The sequence below is a fragment of the Lissotriton vulgaris genome, unplaced genomic scaffold (assembly GCF_964263255.1).
Source record: "Lissotriton vulgaris unplaced genomic scaffold, aLisVul1.2 SCAFFOLD_468, whole genome shotgun sequence".
NCBI lineage: Eukaryota > Metazoa > Chordata > Amphibia > Caudata > Salamandridae > Lissotriton > Lissotriton vulgaris.
Genome location: NW_028241185.1, coordinates 797995 through 814297, shown reverse-complemented (window position 1 = coordinate 814297; position 16303 = coordinate 797995). Strand labels below are relative to the sequence as shown.

General features: G+C 42.4%; 1 protein-coding gene across 1 annotated transcript in view; it reads left to right on the top strand.

Moving 5' to 3' along the window:
• Nucleotides 1-16303, top strand: part of SSH1 (slingshot protein phosphatase 1) — a 320878-nt gene that overhangs the window by 185549 nt on the left and 119026 nt on the right. Inside the window, exon 7 of the mRNA XM_086948044.1 lies at nt 9679-9744. Within this exon, the coding sequence (XP_086804170.1) occupies nt 9679-9744 (66 nt within the window). The remainder of the gene's footprint in view (nt 1-9678; nt 9745-16303) is intronic.

The window sequence follows — 16303 nt, the reverse complement described above, 5'->3', positions numbered from 1 at the left end:
TGTTCTGAAATACGAATTTTGAGTTTGCGCTCAGTTTTGCCAACATATAAGAGTCCACAAGGACATTTGATGGTGTATATAACATGATTATTGTTACAATCTCCTTCAAATTTCAAATGGATAGTTCTTCCCGAATGAGGGTGGGTAATCATATTCCCAACAATTACATTGTTGCAATGCACACAGTTTGTGCATCTTCTCATTCCTTTGTAGTCCTTCTTTTTTGGGATCTCAGGATGTTTCAGCAATTCTTTCAAGTTCTTTGAACGAGTATAGGCAAACAAGGGTTTGTCTTTGAAACTGTTGTGAAAATCATTTTCTTGCTGGAGAAGTTCCCATCTTTGGTGAATGATGTTCTTGATCTTTTGTGAATTTACTGAGAATTTTGAGACAAGCACATTCCGTCTCTGAGCTTCTTTGTGTGTTTGTACTAATAGATCAGTGCGATTTTTCTCAATTGCTTTACTTTGTGCTGTGTCCAATATCTCAATCGGATAGCCTCTCTTTTTGTAGTTTTCTTTGTATTCGTTAATGTAATCCAAGCATTCATTTTGTTTTGTTACTATTCTCCTGATCCTCAGGAATTGAGAATATGGGAGGTTCTTCAATAGATTCTGAGGGTGAAAACTTTGGAAAAGCAACATACTATTCTTATCAGTAGGTTTTCGATACAAAGAAGTGTTGATCCTTTCTCCATCTAGTTATACCATCACATCCAAATACGCTATTTTAGATCTACTGACAGTATGCGTTACTTGAATACGTGGATTCCTTGAGTTCAATATCTCAATATTCTGATGTAGTTGAGCTTCTGTTCCAGACCATATTACGAAAATATCGTCGATGAAGCGACAAAAAAATTCAAGATTTTCTGTCCATTCTTTGTGAGCGAAGACATGCTCCTGCTCAAATTTTGCCATGTAGGTGTTGGCAAATACTGGAGCCCCAGTAAAGCCCATCGATGTTCCATTCAATTGCATATAGAATCTTTCAGACCTCTGGAAATAACTGTTTTTCAAACAGACCTGTGTTAACTCAAGCAAGAACACTGGGTTAATTTCCATTTCTGGATGTTGCAACAACATCCATTCTTCAGCTTCAAGTCCATCGGTGTGTCCAATCGATGTGTACAACGACACAACATCTATGGTACATAGAATGTATTCTCTCCCTGCTTTCAATTTGACAGATGCCAACTTTATTAAGAAGTCCGTTGTGTCTTGTATATATGTGTGCCATTTTTGGATGAATGGTTGTAAAAAATAATCAATTATTTGCCCAGCCGGTTCAAAAATAGAGTTGCAACCTGCCACAATGGGTCGAAACGGTGGATCTTCCAATGATTTATGCACTTTTGGCAACATATAGATCTTTGGTCTATTCGGATTTTGTATCATGAGAAATTTTGCCATATTTGGTGTAATCCAGTCTTCATCTATAGCTTTATCTATCAAAGATTGCAATATCTTTTTTATTTCAATTGTCGGGTCTTGTTGTAACAATAAATAAGTGTTGGTGTCATTCACGTGTTCTTCCACTTTTCTTTGATAAAACTCAGTGTCCATGAGTACCAATGCACCCCCTTTATCCGCTTTCTGAAATGTTAACTCTGTTTTTTTTTATAATTGAACCAATATACTTTTTTCCAATCTATTTAGTTTATTCGGTGTTTTCCTATTGTATTTGTAGTTCAATTTCTTCAAATCCTTGGTTACCAGTGTTTCAAAAAGGTCCAGTGTCTTATGTGAAGTGGGTGCTTCAAATGTGCTTTTAGGTCGAAAAACTTCTACCTTCTTTTCTCCTTGATTTTCATCTGTAGGGACTACATTATCAAAAAAATTCCTCAGTCTCAAAATTCTCATAAACTTATAGAAAGCTATTTCATCTTCAAATTTTGAGCCCGTGTAGGTAGGGACAAATGTTATGCCTTTATTGAGGATTCTCTCTTCATGACTAGTTAAAGAGTGTTTGGAGATATTTATTACGAGGGTTTCCCCTGACTCCGTAATCCTTTTTTCAGTTGTTTCTCTTTCTCTTTTTCTTTGTCCTCTCCTTGTTTTTTTGTTTGTTCTTGTTCTGGTGGACGATCTATTTCCACGACCTCGGTTAAAAAAGACACCTGTGGGCCTGAGGTACTTGCTTTCTCTGTTTGGGTTGTACTTGGTAGATGTGCTGTTTTTATGGGTGCTCGGGATGAATCTATATCTCGATCTGTGGCTAAACTTTCCTCAGAGGAGGTTGTAGTTGGTCGTCGAGTAAAGCGTCTCTGGGCATACACCTCTGCCCAAGTGTATGCCTCGTTCAACTTGTAGTCGATTGTGTCCCGCTTAAACTTTCTTAATTTAGTCTCCTGCAATTCTTTGACGTATTCATCCAATTTGATATTAAGATCACTCAGAAATCTACCAAGTTCATCTTCAGTCATTCGTTCAGAAAGATCAGATCTGATGGTGGAAATTTCAGTTTTAAGTTCATCAATAGTTTTCGCTAATTCTTCAATAATAAGAAGGATTAAGTCCAATGAGCATTTATTCAATATTTGGTACCATTTCTCCATAAATTGTGGATTATTTTTTAAACGATAAAGCATGGGTTTAATTGATAATCTGAGTCCCCTCGGGATTCGTTTGACCTTATGGTATTGAACCAACGTTGATGCATGTAGTCTCTGATTGAGTTCACGTTTAGATGCAAATTCCAATTGTTTCAATTGATGACCTATGGATGCACTATGCGCCTGTAGATTGGTGACTTCACCAATTAAACCATATACTTCAGCTGCTTGTTCCACTGTGTATCCGCTTGTTGTTGCTCTATTTTCTGTTAGCGAAGCTATTGCTTCAAAGGACATGTTGAACTAGTTCTAGCGTGGGTGCTCTGGAGCTATAGTGGGTAACGTTAAGAAATCTGAACTGTTGTGCACCGAGCACTCCTATTTTTCTCAGTTTGTTTAACAAAACCTAAACCTTATGTTTTGATCTGTGTGCTGCAACTAATAGAGTATACCCTAATACTCTGCAAATAACATGAAAATATGGCTGGTCAACAATCTGTTAACACAGACTTAGCTGCGCACAACACTAATGAAATCTATTGATCAAACTTCACTTTTTACCTTATACACATATTTTTTATTCATATGTATCTTGACAGTCAGTCAAACCTTTTCAACAAAACATTCTATGCTCATTAATATACACATGGTTTTCCATTTACAAAGCAATATAAAGCATTATATACAATAAAGTACATTAGTTTCTCTTGTGTGTATCGTGGTTCGCCCAATGCATTTCGGGACAAAAGTAGGGTCCCTTCGTCAGGGGAAATGCTGCAAAATAACATGTACAGGCGCATAAGTCCGGTTGTATATATATAACAAGATCACATAGTTCATTACATTTCATTAAATCACCTCCACCTAAAGAAATAACACCCAAAGTGCATGAACAGAGAGACAACTAATACCATTAGATAGCATGTAGGTACTACTCACATTTACACACAAGTAAATAATTCTTCTCTTTCTTCTGAGCTTCTCTAGGTCCAAAACAACTCTTAAAAGAATGATGCATAAAAAATCAAGCTGTCACCTCAAACTATATGCAAAAAGACTCTAACAACAATAAGCTCTGTCGATATTTCAATGCAGTTCAAATGCATACCTGCAGTTACTCCAGGTTAATGCAATACGTAGACACTCTCCCGCTTGAACGCGCAGTCGATTTCCAGTACCTGTTCGTGACAAAGAATGAACCACTTTATGACTTGTCCATATGTGTAGCCGCCCTTAGTCAAAACGAAACGCGTGTCACTCCAATGCCAACTCTTACCGCTTTTCAAAGGACGTAGCTCATCAACAATCCACCAGGTAATCTTCAAACATTCGAAGTAACCCGCATTTGTGTAAGCGGCAACATTTCCTGGTTTAACTACTCTAACGCCTCACCCTATTGGAGAATTCAGCAATCATGCCCTCCAATCAGAAACAAGATAACAATCCTTTCCATCTACGTCACGAGTAACTACGACAACCGCCCTCCCGTTTCAACGCTACTCGCCACCTCGAATACCAACGAGCCTCGATCGATAACATTTCGACTAGACAAAGCTGACAATTCATGACGTTCATACTTAACCATCAAGTGTCAATGTCTAATAGACACCGCGTTATACCGTAAAAAAGCCGTTCAACGTATGTCAAAACTAAATAAACAAATAACTCAACTGTGCGTTAGTCTCAAAACCACGTGTTTAAACAAGTCTAAAAACTTTACTAAACCCAACCTGAGAACAAATGGCACAGTTTAAGCGCAACAATAACTCTATGTGGTTTAATGAGATCCATATATGCTAGCAAACAACATCTCACCTGGTACCATCCACCAAGACACCTACGTTCAACACAGAGCAAACTCCTTCAAACACCAAAATTCAAAAAAGCTCGCCGAGGAGGAAGAAACTTTGTCCTGAGCTTAGTGAAACTATGGAACTCGCTTCCGATAAATATAAAAAGCTGCCCAACTTTGCTCGGATTCAGAAGGCTATTAAAGACCTGGCTATTTACAAACTAACACAATCCTTTTTTTCAACAGGAACTCTGGCATTCCCCTCTGCAGAGCGCCTAGACGCCCCTGGGCATTGGAGCCCTGAATAAACCCTACAATCAAATCAAATTAATTAACAAAAACACTTTGTGTAAAATAGTAATTGCTTTAATTATTTTATCTTTTCATGTCCATACCCATGGCATAAACGTTCCTACTGTTTAATTCATCATAGTCATTCTTTCCTCTATACTGAAAGTGTTTAAACACACAACACACCTCTTCATCAATGATTCAAGATCACAAACCATTTATCATTTTGCTCACTGAAAGCTGTGACGAGCAGTCGTATTGGAGGGGTCAGTGGCCCAGCTGATTAGGACTGTGTCCAGGTCCCTTTTAAAACCTGAAGTCAAATCAGACAGCTCAACAAGTCAGTGAGCTCAGTTAAGGCTGTTGAACAGAAATATTATCCCCTTTTGGGATCCGCAAAGCTTATTTTCTTTGTCAGATATATATATTTTTTCGTAGTGTTATATAGCACAAACTCAACCCGAAGGTATTGGAGCTCTATACAGGAGCACCAGTTACATTACAGAAGGACACATTTATTTTTGGTAGGCACAGGGAGATTACGTGATTTGCCCAGAATCACAGGATGTTAAGCCGATGCCGAGACTCGAACCTGGTTCCTCAGCACCAAAGTTGGCAGGTCTGGCTTTTACGCCACATCCTCTCCCCTGGGAAATGAGTTGTGTACCCCAGCACTAGGCAAACTGGAGCAACTCATGATTATGGCTCCCGGTTTTATGGTATTATCTGTATTTATTTTAGGTTTTGTGAAAAAATGAAGCTAAAACTAGTATATTTCCACATATATTTTACCAGTAAATGTACGCTTCTATTTGAATATCTGACACGTTTCAATGATATGAAGACCCACTGATGGTAAATCAATATAAGCCTATGAAAATATTAAGGTTTTAATATTAAACATATGCTTATCTACTGAAGTTTCAGCCTCATTGCTAAGATTTCTTAATTTTTAACTGCCTATACCTGTCAATCCTGTCTATTGGCCTGACAGTCATGACTGACAGTATTGAAAATCACTTAAAGAACATAATTTCCGTTTTTACCCACATTTAAAAATAAATACAGTTAGGAAATTAAATGGTGTTCTGTCTGTATTTATCTGTAAAAATCAGTAAAAACAGAGAGCCTTGCTCATGATTAATAATAATCTGACCCTTTCCATCTGCACAGCTTTGCTTCTGCTAAATGCACACAAACATCCATCAGTGCAGACGTATGTTGGACAGAAGACACTGGATTATCGACATTGAAATGTGTAGGACAGTGCCTCTTTTTGTATGGTTACCCCCTACATTTTGCTCCAAATGCTGATGCTTATGATTCTGCACTGGAGTCTGCTTCCCAGGCCCCGGTGCCAGTGCTCTCACAAAACTGTTATGTTCGACTTGGTAATCCTAAATTGGCAAAGACTTTACTCCCTTATAATTCCCTAGTATATGCCTCCAGGGGGACCCAGGGCATAGGTGGTAAAGGGATCCCTTGGGCTGCAGCACGGTTTTGTGCCACCCTAGGCGACCCAGTCAATCTACTGACAGCTAGCCTGCCATTGCAGACTGCTAGAGCAGTGGAAAGTGCTCAAGTTCTACTGTGCCCTCACCATCTGTGGCACAGTCAAATGCACTGCCTCTAATATAGGTCATGCACCCCTTAGGAAGGCCTCCTCAGCCCATAGGTCAGGGTGCATTATATTAAATATGTGGACTTATAAGTGCAAGCCGATATGTCTATATAGTGGCATTCCCCATTGGAAACTACTGTAAGTTTTAACAGTCCATAGGTTAACTTGGGCTATCAACCAGTCACTCTTGGATTGGCAGCTCTATTATGGTACCACTAAAACCTGTCATGTTTGGTATCAAACAGCATGCCTTCTAACAGCTGAAACAATTCTTGTGCCCTGTGTGACGTGGCATGCACTCAGGTGGCACAGTTTAGGTTGCCCACCTGCTTTACCCAGCTCTGCTGTGCTCTGACTGACCAGCCCATGCTTTCCCGCGCTGGCTGCATCCAAGACAGGATTCTCACCTCCTACCAGGCAATGTGATCACTCCCAGGAGTCAGGAACAAAGGCTTGGGCAGGAAGGATGTCACACCTCCCTCCTCCAATGCTCGCTAGTGAAGTGACACATCAAGGTGGTGAGCTTAAAAGGCTGCACTGCATCTGATATGCATCAGGACTGACTCCCAGTGAAGGAAACAACCCTCACCCTCCCCACCGTGCATTTGTACCTGGGTAGGTGAGAAATTACCCAAGCTGGTAGATGTAAACCCCAGAAGGTTGGCCCTACCTCCAGAGTGAGCAGCCTGGTCTGTACACCACATTTTGAAATCGGCTATCTTTTGGAGTGGCAGAATAGAGGGTTCTGAGTAGAAAAGGTGACCTACACCCCGGATATGGTCACCTCTGGATCAGATTAGCTGCAGATACGCGCTGCCCATTGGCTACTAGCTCCTAAACGCGTAACTCCTCTCAATCTAGGATTTAAGGGACCCCCCCTAACACCATACCTCCACCATTGTCAGTTTCCTAGACCAGCACACTCAGACTATCCACCTGGGTCCATTCTGTTCCCAAACCTTGAAATTTACTAAGGGGGTGCCCCAGGGCTCTTGTTTGGGCCCAACTTTGTTTAATATCTATATGGCCCCCCTTGCCAAGGTTATTAGGGAGTATGGTTTCACTCCTTTCTCTTACTCTGATGATACCCAATTGCTCTTGTCCTTTGATAAGAACTCTGAGTCTATTGATCAGCGCTTTGCTAAGGGCATGTTGGCTATATCGGATGCATGACCAACCACTGTCGGCAACTAAATGCGTCCAAGACAGAAATCTTGTTGTTTGGGTCAGCCCAGAGTTTCTGGTCCCCTAGGTGGTGGCCTACCCTGGGTCCTGCCTACTTTGGTGGCAAAAAACCTGGGAGTACGCTTAGATGTATTGTTATCCATGAAGTGCCAAGTGATGACTACGGCAGGGACTTGCTACCATACCCTAGCCTGTTACGCAGAGTGTTTCAATTGGTTGCCTCTCTCTGTATGAAGAACTCTGATTCAGGCTTTGATTATTGGCCACGTAGATTACCGTAATGCTTTGCTGGCATCTGCAAAGGAGTCCATATTTAACAGACTGCAGATTATACAAAATGTTGCGGCTCACCTGGCCCTTAAAAAAACACCTTGTACCTCTTCAGGACCATTGTTACAACAACTTCACTGGCTCCCCATCCGCCAGAGAATTAATTTTAAGCTTTGCTGTCTCACCCATAAAGCCTTATATGGTGCGAGCCCCAGCTACCTGTCAGACAAATTCAAAGTCTGCTGTCCGAATCGCCATCTTAGGTCGGAAGGTAAAGGGTTGCAGGTAGTCCCCCGGTTTAAGAAGTTAAGAACAGGAGGCAAAACCATTGTCCATCTAGCCTCGAAATTTTGTAACACCTTGCCCGAGGACCTGTGCAAATGCTCCAAACTGCTCTGCTTCAGGAAACCCCTGAAAACAGCATTATTTAGAGCTTAAACCTGTCTGCCCATGTTTTATCTGACTTTCCTGCTACAATAGCGTGAAGATACCCCTAGGTGGGTGATTCCTGTGCTCTACAAATCCCATACACACATACACACATACATACATACATACATACATACATACATACATACCTACATACCTCTGATCTGAACTACTTGCATCAAGGAATGACCAAGAGGAAGCCCATGTCGCCAACAACACAATTTTGCCCACAGCACCAAAGCAATAGAGGGATACTTTGTTCCTGTGACAACAGGCCCTCGCACTTAATATTTCTTCAAAAATCTACAAATCTGGTTATATGTATGGTCTTCTGTTTGTTTTGGTGTCTAAATTAAGATAAAAGTACACTTTATTTTTATAAATTGGTGTCGGTTTTCTTTTGAGTCAATTACTTATCGCCCATGTAGGTTCTCTGAAATGCTTAACACAAGCTCCTCTAGTAAAGCCTTTGCCACTCTACCAGGACTGAGCTAAGGATTTGTTTTAGTGTGAATCCAAGGACCATCTTCGTTTATTGTGATAATATTACATGGTAATGCTACTCAGCCATACCACATAATATTCCACTTTCTTACAAAGTTCTATATAACTTGACATTTTAACTTTGGCAACACAATGTAAAGGGGTCGGTCATTAATTTTTCTAACCTGGCCTCCGGGCTTTTCCATGGTCCAATTCTAGGCTACCAACTCAGCGGGTGGGAAGGCTTTGCTACAGCGCAAGCATTCCTCCAAGCACTGGGAGTCTTTCTTTCACATCTATGGACATTGTGCAACTTGTTAATTGGGAGTGCAATGGTACATCAAGATATGAATGTCTTTACATTACCACGACAGGCTATAACTCCGCCCTCAGTCGAGGATAACATTCGCGACACAACGGAAATGGGGTTTGCCAGACTATTAGTTTTCAATGAAGAGGTTAAATCTAGTTGATTTAGATTTGCTAGCGCGCTCGGTGCCCCTAAGGATGTCCCAGCTCTATATCTATATAGATAAAGATGTCTCTACACCCTAAAGCCAAGCTCATGCTTCTGCAGCAAGTCTCCAAAATAAACGTGGGTCTGTCTCTCCCTGGCCTTCCCAGTAGCTCTTACGTCATTAAGGGTTCTCGTAATATCGCTAGTGAAGCTCAGAGCAATATATTAAGCCCTGTCTCTCGTTTCCTAGTCAAGTCTGACTTCAATCTTAATAAATGTTTATTTTTGTCAAAAACTCGAAAATAACTTCTAAAATCTAGTTTGCTATATACTTAAATTTGCATAGGAAATTGAATGTTTCTCTGAGACTTATCGAACCATGGTAATGAAAGAAATGTTTCTTAATTTGTAATGATTGTTAATCGCATGGTAAGGAATTTCTAGTTCCCTTTAGATTCTGTTTACTCTGATAAAGTAAAACAAGGCAGTTCTATGTGTATTGAATATTTTAGCGACGTTGTAATAAGTTGCTTCTTTATATTGCAGTTTTCTGATGCAACACAATAATCTGTTTTTCATGTGTTTCTTTCCTTTAGCGGGTTTAGTGTCTCCACTGCTGGAAGGACTCATATTTTCAAGCCGGTGTCCGTCCAAGCCATGTGGTACGTACGTTTTATCCCTGGTGTGTCGCTACTAGTTAAAAGCTTTGCTGTTTAACAGATCTGTCAGCTGTACCACTAAATGTTAGCTTACGGTAATGAAAGTTAAACGTTTATTATACAAAGAGCCTCTTAAGTGTCCCTTTGGTGATGTCACACTCTAAAATATGAGACTGTGGGGTGGAATAGTTCTGACCCCTCTGTCACACTCTTCAGTTTTATGGTCAATAGAAGTTATTTTTACGGCAGAGTGAAAATAATTTATGGGATGAAAGCGGGTGTCTGCCCTCGCTTTAAATCATTTCAAGAGCTATAAATGTATTGACTGGTTTAGAAAAGCAGTATGCGGACTGTAAACAATTACCGTATAAAATAAGCATTTACTGTAAAGTGATTTTGGCTATTTTTTTCCAGATACAAGGCATATTACATTTTAAGGTCTCGTGTTTTACAAAACGACATTTTTCAGTCCCGTGAGGCTTTAAAATACGCCAGAGCCCGCACTACTTTTCCAGAAAGTGTTGCAGCTGAATTGGGGCGGCAGGCCCGTGCAGACACTCTTGTGCCTGTGTTTGTAGGCCTTACGTAGTGTTGATATTTTACTGACAAATTGCGTTTACGTATTGGCATTTTTGAAAGATCTGTAGTATAATATACATTTTTTAACATCCTTTTTAATGAGTAAAGTGGGTCGACTCTGAAGCAGTCATGTGGTCTGGAGACCGGCGCAACTCTGCCTACCTAAAAACCGAAACGTAATCTCCTCCCCCCTTCCAGGAGTGCCAATAAACGTCTGTCCAGTGACCAACAATTTTGTCTAACACCTTTGGGAGACAGTCAGCCTGTGTTGCTCATCTCTGAATGGGAGATCCTGCTTTTAGGTGTCGGCGAGCTCTTTCCAGTTGAGCTTTTCGTCTCATTTTTAGGTCACGCCTACCAGACAGCACAAGCAATTGTGTTCCGAAAGACATATTGTAGCTTTACCAAAAACATACAAGGGCTTGCAGCTCGCCTATTGCTTACCATAGGCTTGCTTTACTGTCACTCTCATTTGTTTGTTTTCTATTGGATGGTTTACCCTGTTTCAGCCTGCCTGTCCATATTGTGTTCTTACATCCTCTGTAGCATAGCCTCTATACCATTTCTCTGATTGGTTGGCTTCTATGCTTACTCTGCTGTCTGTCAGGGTACTGCTCGATTGCTGCCCTCCCTCCCTCCACGTTGCTCTCTCTCGCCCATGTGCTTCTCTGTCCTTATCCGCACTCGTGTTGCTTTCTCCTGTGTGCTTCCCCGAACCCATGCACCACTTTACCCTCTTTTGCTCATTTTCTCTGCCTCATGTTGCTTTAACCCCCTGTTCACTGTGTTGCATCACCATGCGCCCCCTAATCTTTTTTTGAAAGCACTTTCGAACTACATTTTAAAAGAGCGCTTTCATGCAACTTTTTCAAATGTATTTACTGATCAATCGCGGATCGGTGAATAAGAAAAAAAGCCTGTGTCCTTCTCTAGGTGCATGCACGTATTTTGAACGCATGCATATGGCTACAAAATGACGCAGAGGTGGCTTCATCGCATTTTTTTTGCTATGCTGTACACCTGCCTCAAAGCGTTACAGCAGTGCTAAAAAATATTGCCAAAGCCAGTCTGTCTCACAGATGCGGTCTATTTCCATTGCCGATGCCTGTTTCTGTGTCTGATGTTTGTCATTGGGTTGTTCCCTTTGCTTTATGCTGTGTCACTGCTTTGCCCATGAGCTGAAGGGTTGTAACCTGGTGTGGCATATTGCACTCATTTGCTTTCTGTTGGGGTCTCTACTTTCTCCCTAATGTGGTCCTTCTCGGTTGCTCTACAGTTTTCCTTCATGGTTCTGCTTGGGTGTAGTTACCCCCTTCATTGCTGGGGTGATTGGTTCTGCCTTCTTGCTGGAGCTTTGTCCCAACCTACCTTAGACTTGGTATTTTAGGGGTTTCCTGACCTACTTCCTCTGCTTCACTTTGTGACTTATGTGATAGCATGATTTCTACTCCATGCTAGAACCTCAGTTGCTTGGGTTTTCTTGTGCCACTTGGTCTCCTGTGAGTTTACTCCTCTTCGATTTGGAGTTTGTTGTTACTATTCATGTGTTCCTTTGAGCCTCTTTCTGCCCCTGTACATCGGTTTGTGTTTCATTCTCTCTGCTGTGGGAGTTTGGGTACTCTGGTCTCCCTGGTATGTCTTTGGATGTTTCGGTGAGTTTCTGATCCATAGTGGATTTTTGCCCCCATCATGTTTGTTTGACAAATTCTTTAGTTTTGAGCAGTCCCATGTCTTAACTGTATCCAGGGATGTGGCCCTTTTTAGGTCGAGCCTAGAGCAGTGCATGCGCTGCTCTAGTAAAACGACCTCTCGGAATCGCTCTGGACTTTCCACACGCTCATGCTTGTGAAAAGGCCTTCGGCTTGCGGATACGAGCAGCAGCGAGCAGTGTGTCGGATTGAACACACGTGCACAGCTGCTTTCTCTTCACGGTCACTTGAACTTTTCTACAATTTGTATTCGGTTGTAAGCTGCAGTTAATCCAATGCTTGCAGGGTCGTACTGGTCGTAGCGGGCACCAGGGGTCTTCCCGGTGGTCCGCCAGGGTGGGAGCTGGTTTTGGGCCCCTGGGGGGGCATTTTTGTTACCGGGGGCCTGCACTATCAGCCTCTGGTAATAAAATCGGGAGAAATCAGCCCTTGCAAACAGCTCGGCAGCACCCCCTCAGCACCCCAGGGGGGGTGGCCGAGCAGTTTGCCAGGACCGGTTTCAGTTACCAGTCCGGCCCTGAATGCTTGCCATCCTCTAACAAACGGAAACAGGGCTTGCAGCTAAGATGCTTGTCAGTGTTGTTGTGGCATATGGTAATTTTGCACTGGAATCTATTTGAAATGCGTGCGCACCTTGTTTTCAGGAGAAGAGAATGGATAATAAGCTCAAGTCAGACTAGAACCTTGCTCCCCAGCACCAAAGTACATAAAGATTGCCATTATGCCACATCCTCTTCAGTACATGCTAGTGGAAATCTCCTGTCTATTGCATCAACGGAAATAAACGGATTAAGGCAACACAAATAAAAATTCATATATTTTTTCTAATAACTTTATTATTTTGTGTCCAAATAAGGCAATTAGTATTATCAGAAAAACATTTTGCACTGAGGTGCTTTAATGGACTGAAGAGCACCGATGTCCTGGCAGAACCCACACACTTTTATGGAAATGCAGCACTCTTCAAGAGGCACCGGCTTGGTTTTATTTGAAGAGCTTAAGGCCAACAGGAAACGTCACTAAGCATTGTTCGGCAAACAGTTAGCCTGTGAACTCTTTTCTGTAAAGAAAATACAAATGAATCCACATATCGTACAACAAATAACAGGGTTGTTGATGCTGCGTACGCAGCTGCAGGCTGATTGAGTGAAGCTTTTGTACCTTTTAAAATCGAGGATGTTGTTTTCATGGCTCTGGTTGTACTCAGAACCTTTACGTGTTCTGCTTAAGCACACGCACATACACACGCGCACCAAAACATAGCCTTGCGCTTCCCTTTTATAAATTGCTGTTTTCTTGTTTGAAGTGTCTAGCCCTGGAATTCAGAGAAGAGTGATATGGGTCAGTGCTGCCAGATATCAGGATCCAGGCTTTAAAATATTATCCCATGGTGAGCTCTCGGCTCTGGTAATGTTGACAAACCATATGTCCACAATACTTTGGGTAACAGAAATAACTCCTCTGTTGGCAACGTTCGAGCATAATTGCAAAGTTACTTTTTTCCCCGTCATATAAACCACAAACACACAAAACTAAATAAATGGTATAAATGCTTTTTCACAAAACAAGCATTGGCATAGCCAATAGGTCTCACCTTTGGGACCTTATAAGTATTTAATTATGCAGCACAAGATCCTTGGTGCAACATCAACTGTTGCATGGCTAAACACTTATAATGTTCAAAAGGCGAGACCTATTGGCTATGCCAATGCCTGTTCATATTGGTAGTGATTGCCTTGATCTTTCGAAAATGGTTTTCAGCTCTGGCTTGTCCCTCACATGGTGCCAGTACCCTTTGTGGGCCACACCCTGTTCCTGCAACATGCCGGTTGTGCTTTTGGTACCTTCTTTGGTGGCCCTTCTCTTCCAGGTCTGCAGTACTTGCTTGGTATGTGCTGTAAGGTTTTGCTTTCTTTGCTGCTTCAGTGCACTCATTTCTGAGGTTCTCTTTTTTTGGCTTCTGGTTGCTTCTCTGGTGTTCTATTATTCTGACTGTGTTTGACATTCTAGCTTAGGGCATAGGATGCCCTGGGAAAGCGTCTTCAGGTTGCTGTGTTCTTTCCAGTTAGTCCAGTGTGTTATAATTTCTTGTGCTTTTGATCCCTTGTGCTCCTTTTTGGGGTGGGAGCTTGGCCTTCCCTGGGCCTGCTTTGCCTACTGCTGAATGCCTTCTTTTTTGTGTCCCTTTTCTATGTGGAATCTAACCACAAGCTTTGCCTTATGATTGCAGTTGCGCACTGGACAAGTACTGCTTCTGCACTTGTCCATTAATTATTGGTTCATTGCATCATGTTCTCTGGTGTTTCTCAGTCCACTTGCCTTTTGTTTTTGAGATCTTGCACTTGGGTGGTGCTCTGGCATGGGATGGTGCTTCTGGGTGCATGGCGTGTATGCTTTTCATCGTCTGGGCTTAACTCCTTGAGTGACAATCTGAGTACTAGCATTTGTGTGGTGTGTTCTTCCTCTGAGGCCTCCATGGAATTTGTTTTTTACCTAGACATGCCTGCTGTTTTGAGCTCAGTCGTCCCTTTTTGTTGTTGGACTCTGATCTGCTATATTGTTGTTGACTATAGGCTCTTCCTTTGCCTTTTCCCTTCTTTCCCTATGGTAAATTGCTCAGACCAATCTGTTCATGTGCCTTATTTTGGGTGTAACGTAGTGTCTGTGTTATTCCCCTGGGTTATAAAAGGGGGTGGTGATGGACGGAGCATCTGAATCAATCAAACACTCACACCCAGTCAAAAGATCTGGGTTTAATCCATCACCGTTCTTTAGCCCACTCTGCCACCCCAGTTCAGACATGGCTATATGCAAATCAGTCTGACCCTGTGCCTCATGGGAACAGTCCAGCCCGAACTGCCAAGCCATGTCTTCCCTGAACCAGAAACAAGCTTCCGAGGACCGGTTTCTGGCATTCTAGCCGTCTTCAGCCCGGCTTGCTTGAATCCAGTGAGCAAGGGACTCACATCTGAGCATACCCTGCCACACTTATGTCAGCCAAAAGCGGTACAAAAGGGGTTGTAGCACCTACTTTTGGCTTCCCTGGCTCTCTTATTGCCTCTTGAGGGTGTCTACTGGAGTTGGCCTCTAATTTTGGACCCTGCTTCCCTTGGTGCACTGGTTGTGCCCCATTCAATTTGGGTATCTAGTGCTTGTTGGCCAGGTGGCCGGATTTCAGATAAATCACCATAAACCTAAAGCTATGGGAGTGGTGAAGAACCAGGAGAAAAGTGAAAAAATTGCCTCTGGTTACAAACTACAAATTGCATCAACAGGATTTGACTATTTGGGGGTGACCATCCCTCCCTACACTAGTGAGATATACCACAGTAATGCACCGCCTCTCCTGCATACCCTGTTTAAAGATCTCTAACAATGGGGTTCACTAGAGATTTCATAGTTGGGCAGGATTAACAGCATCAGAATGAGCTTTCTGCCATAATTACTTTACTTTTACCAGTGCCTACCAGTGAAGATTCCCCTGGACTCTCTAAAATCTACACAAAAAAGGTGGGCCTTTATTTCGAAAAACAAAACACCTTGCATAGCCAAAGCCATTTTGGAGCCCAGCGGAGGGAGGAATGGGAGCCTCTGCCTTGTAATTATGTATACTGGCGTCTCAACTTAAACAAGTCCTCACTTGGTGCTCTCCAGACGCAGAGAAACCCTGCTGCCACGTGTAGTAGGACTACTCATAGCTGTCTCTGCACCAGTTGCTGAGGTTGTCCCCGCGAGCACACCGCTCCATGGGGACTTTGGCGTGGGCGACAGAGGTGACATTGCAGTTCTGGAACAAGGTGGTCTGGACCAGACAAGAAAAATGACCAGGGTGGAGGATATCATGGCAGATGGTGATACTAACAAAGCACTCTTGTCTTTACTGCGCCCTAGACCAATCTATTCCACATGGCACAATGGTAAAACGACCTTTCCCTCACTCTGACAGAGGTTGACTGGATACAAATATGGGGAAGAACAGCAAATCGTCCCTTTGTCTCTGAATGCATTCCAACTAAAGTTGTGGTGGCACTTGACCCCAGTCCATCTGAAAGTGATGTGTAAATCTCCTGCTAGTTGCTGATAGGCTGCAATTCATTGGGGGACCAATGTTCACATGTGGTGGGACTGTCCAAAATCCAACCTTTCTGGGGCCCAGTTTTAGAACTTTTAAAGGGAATCACAGACTTGGATCTACCCCGACCGCCACAAATAACTCTTTTGGGCCATATTGAGATGGACACACTTTACCACTTGTTTTAGCAGCCCGACTAGTG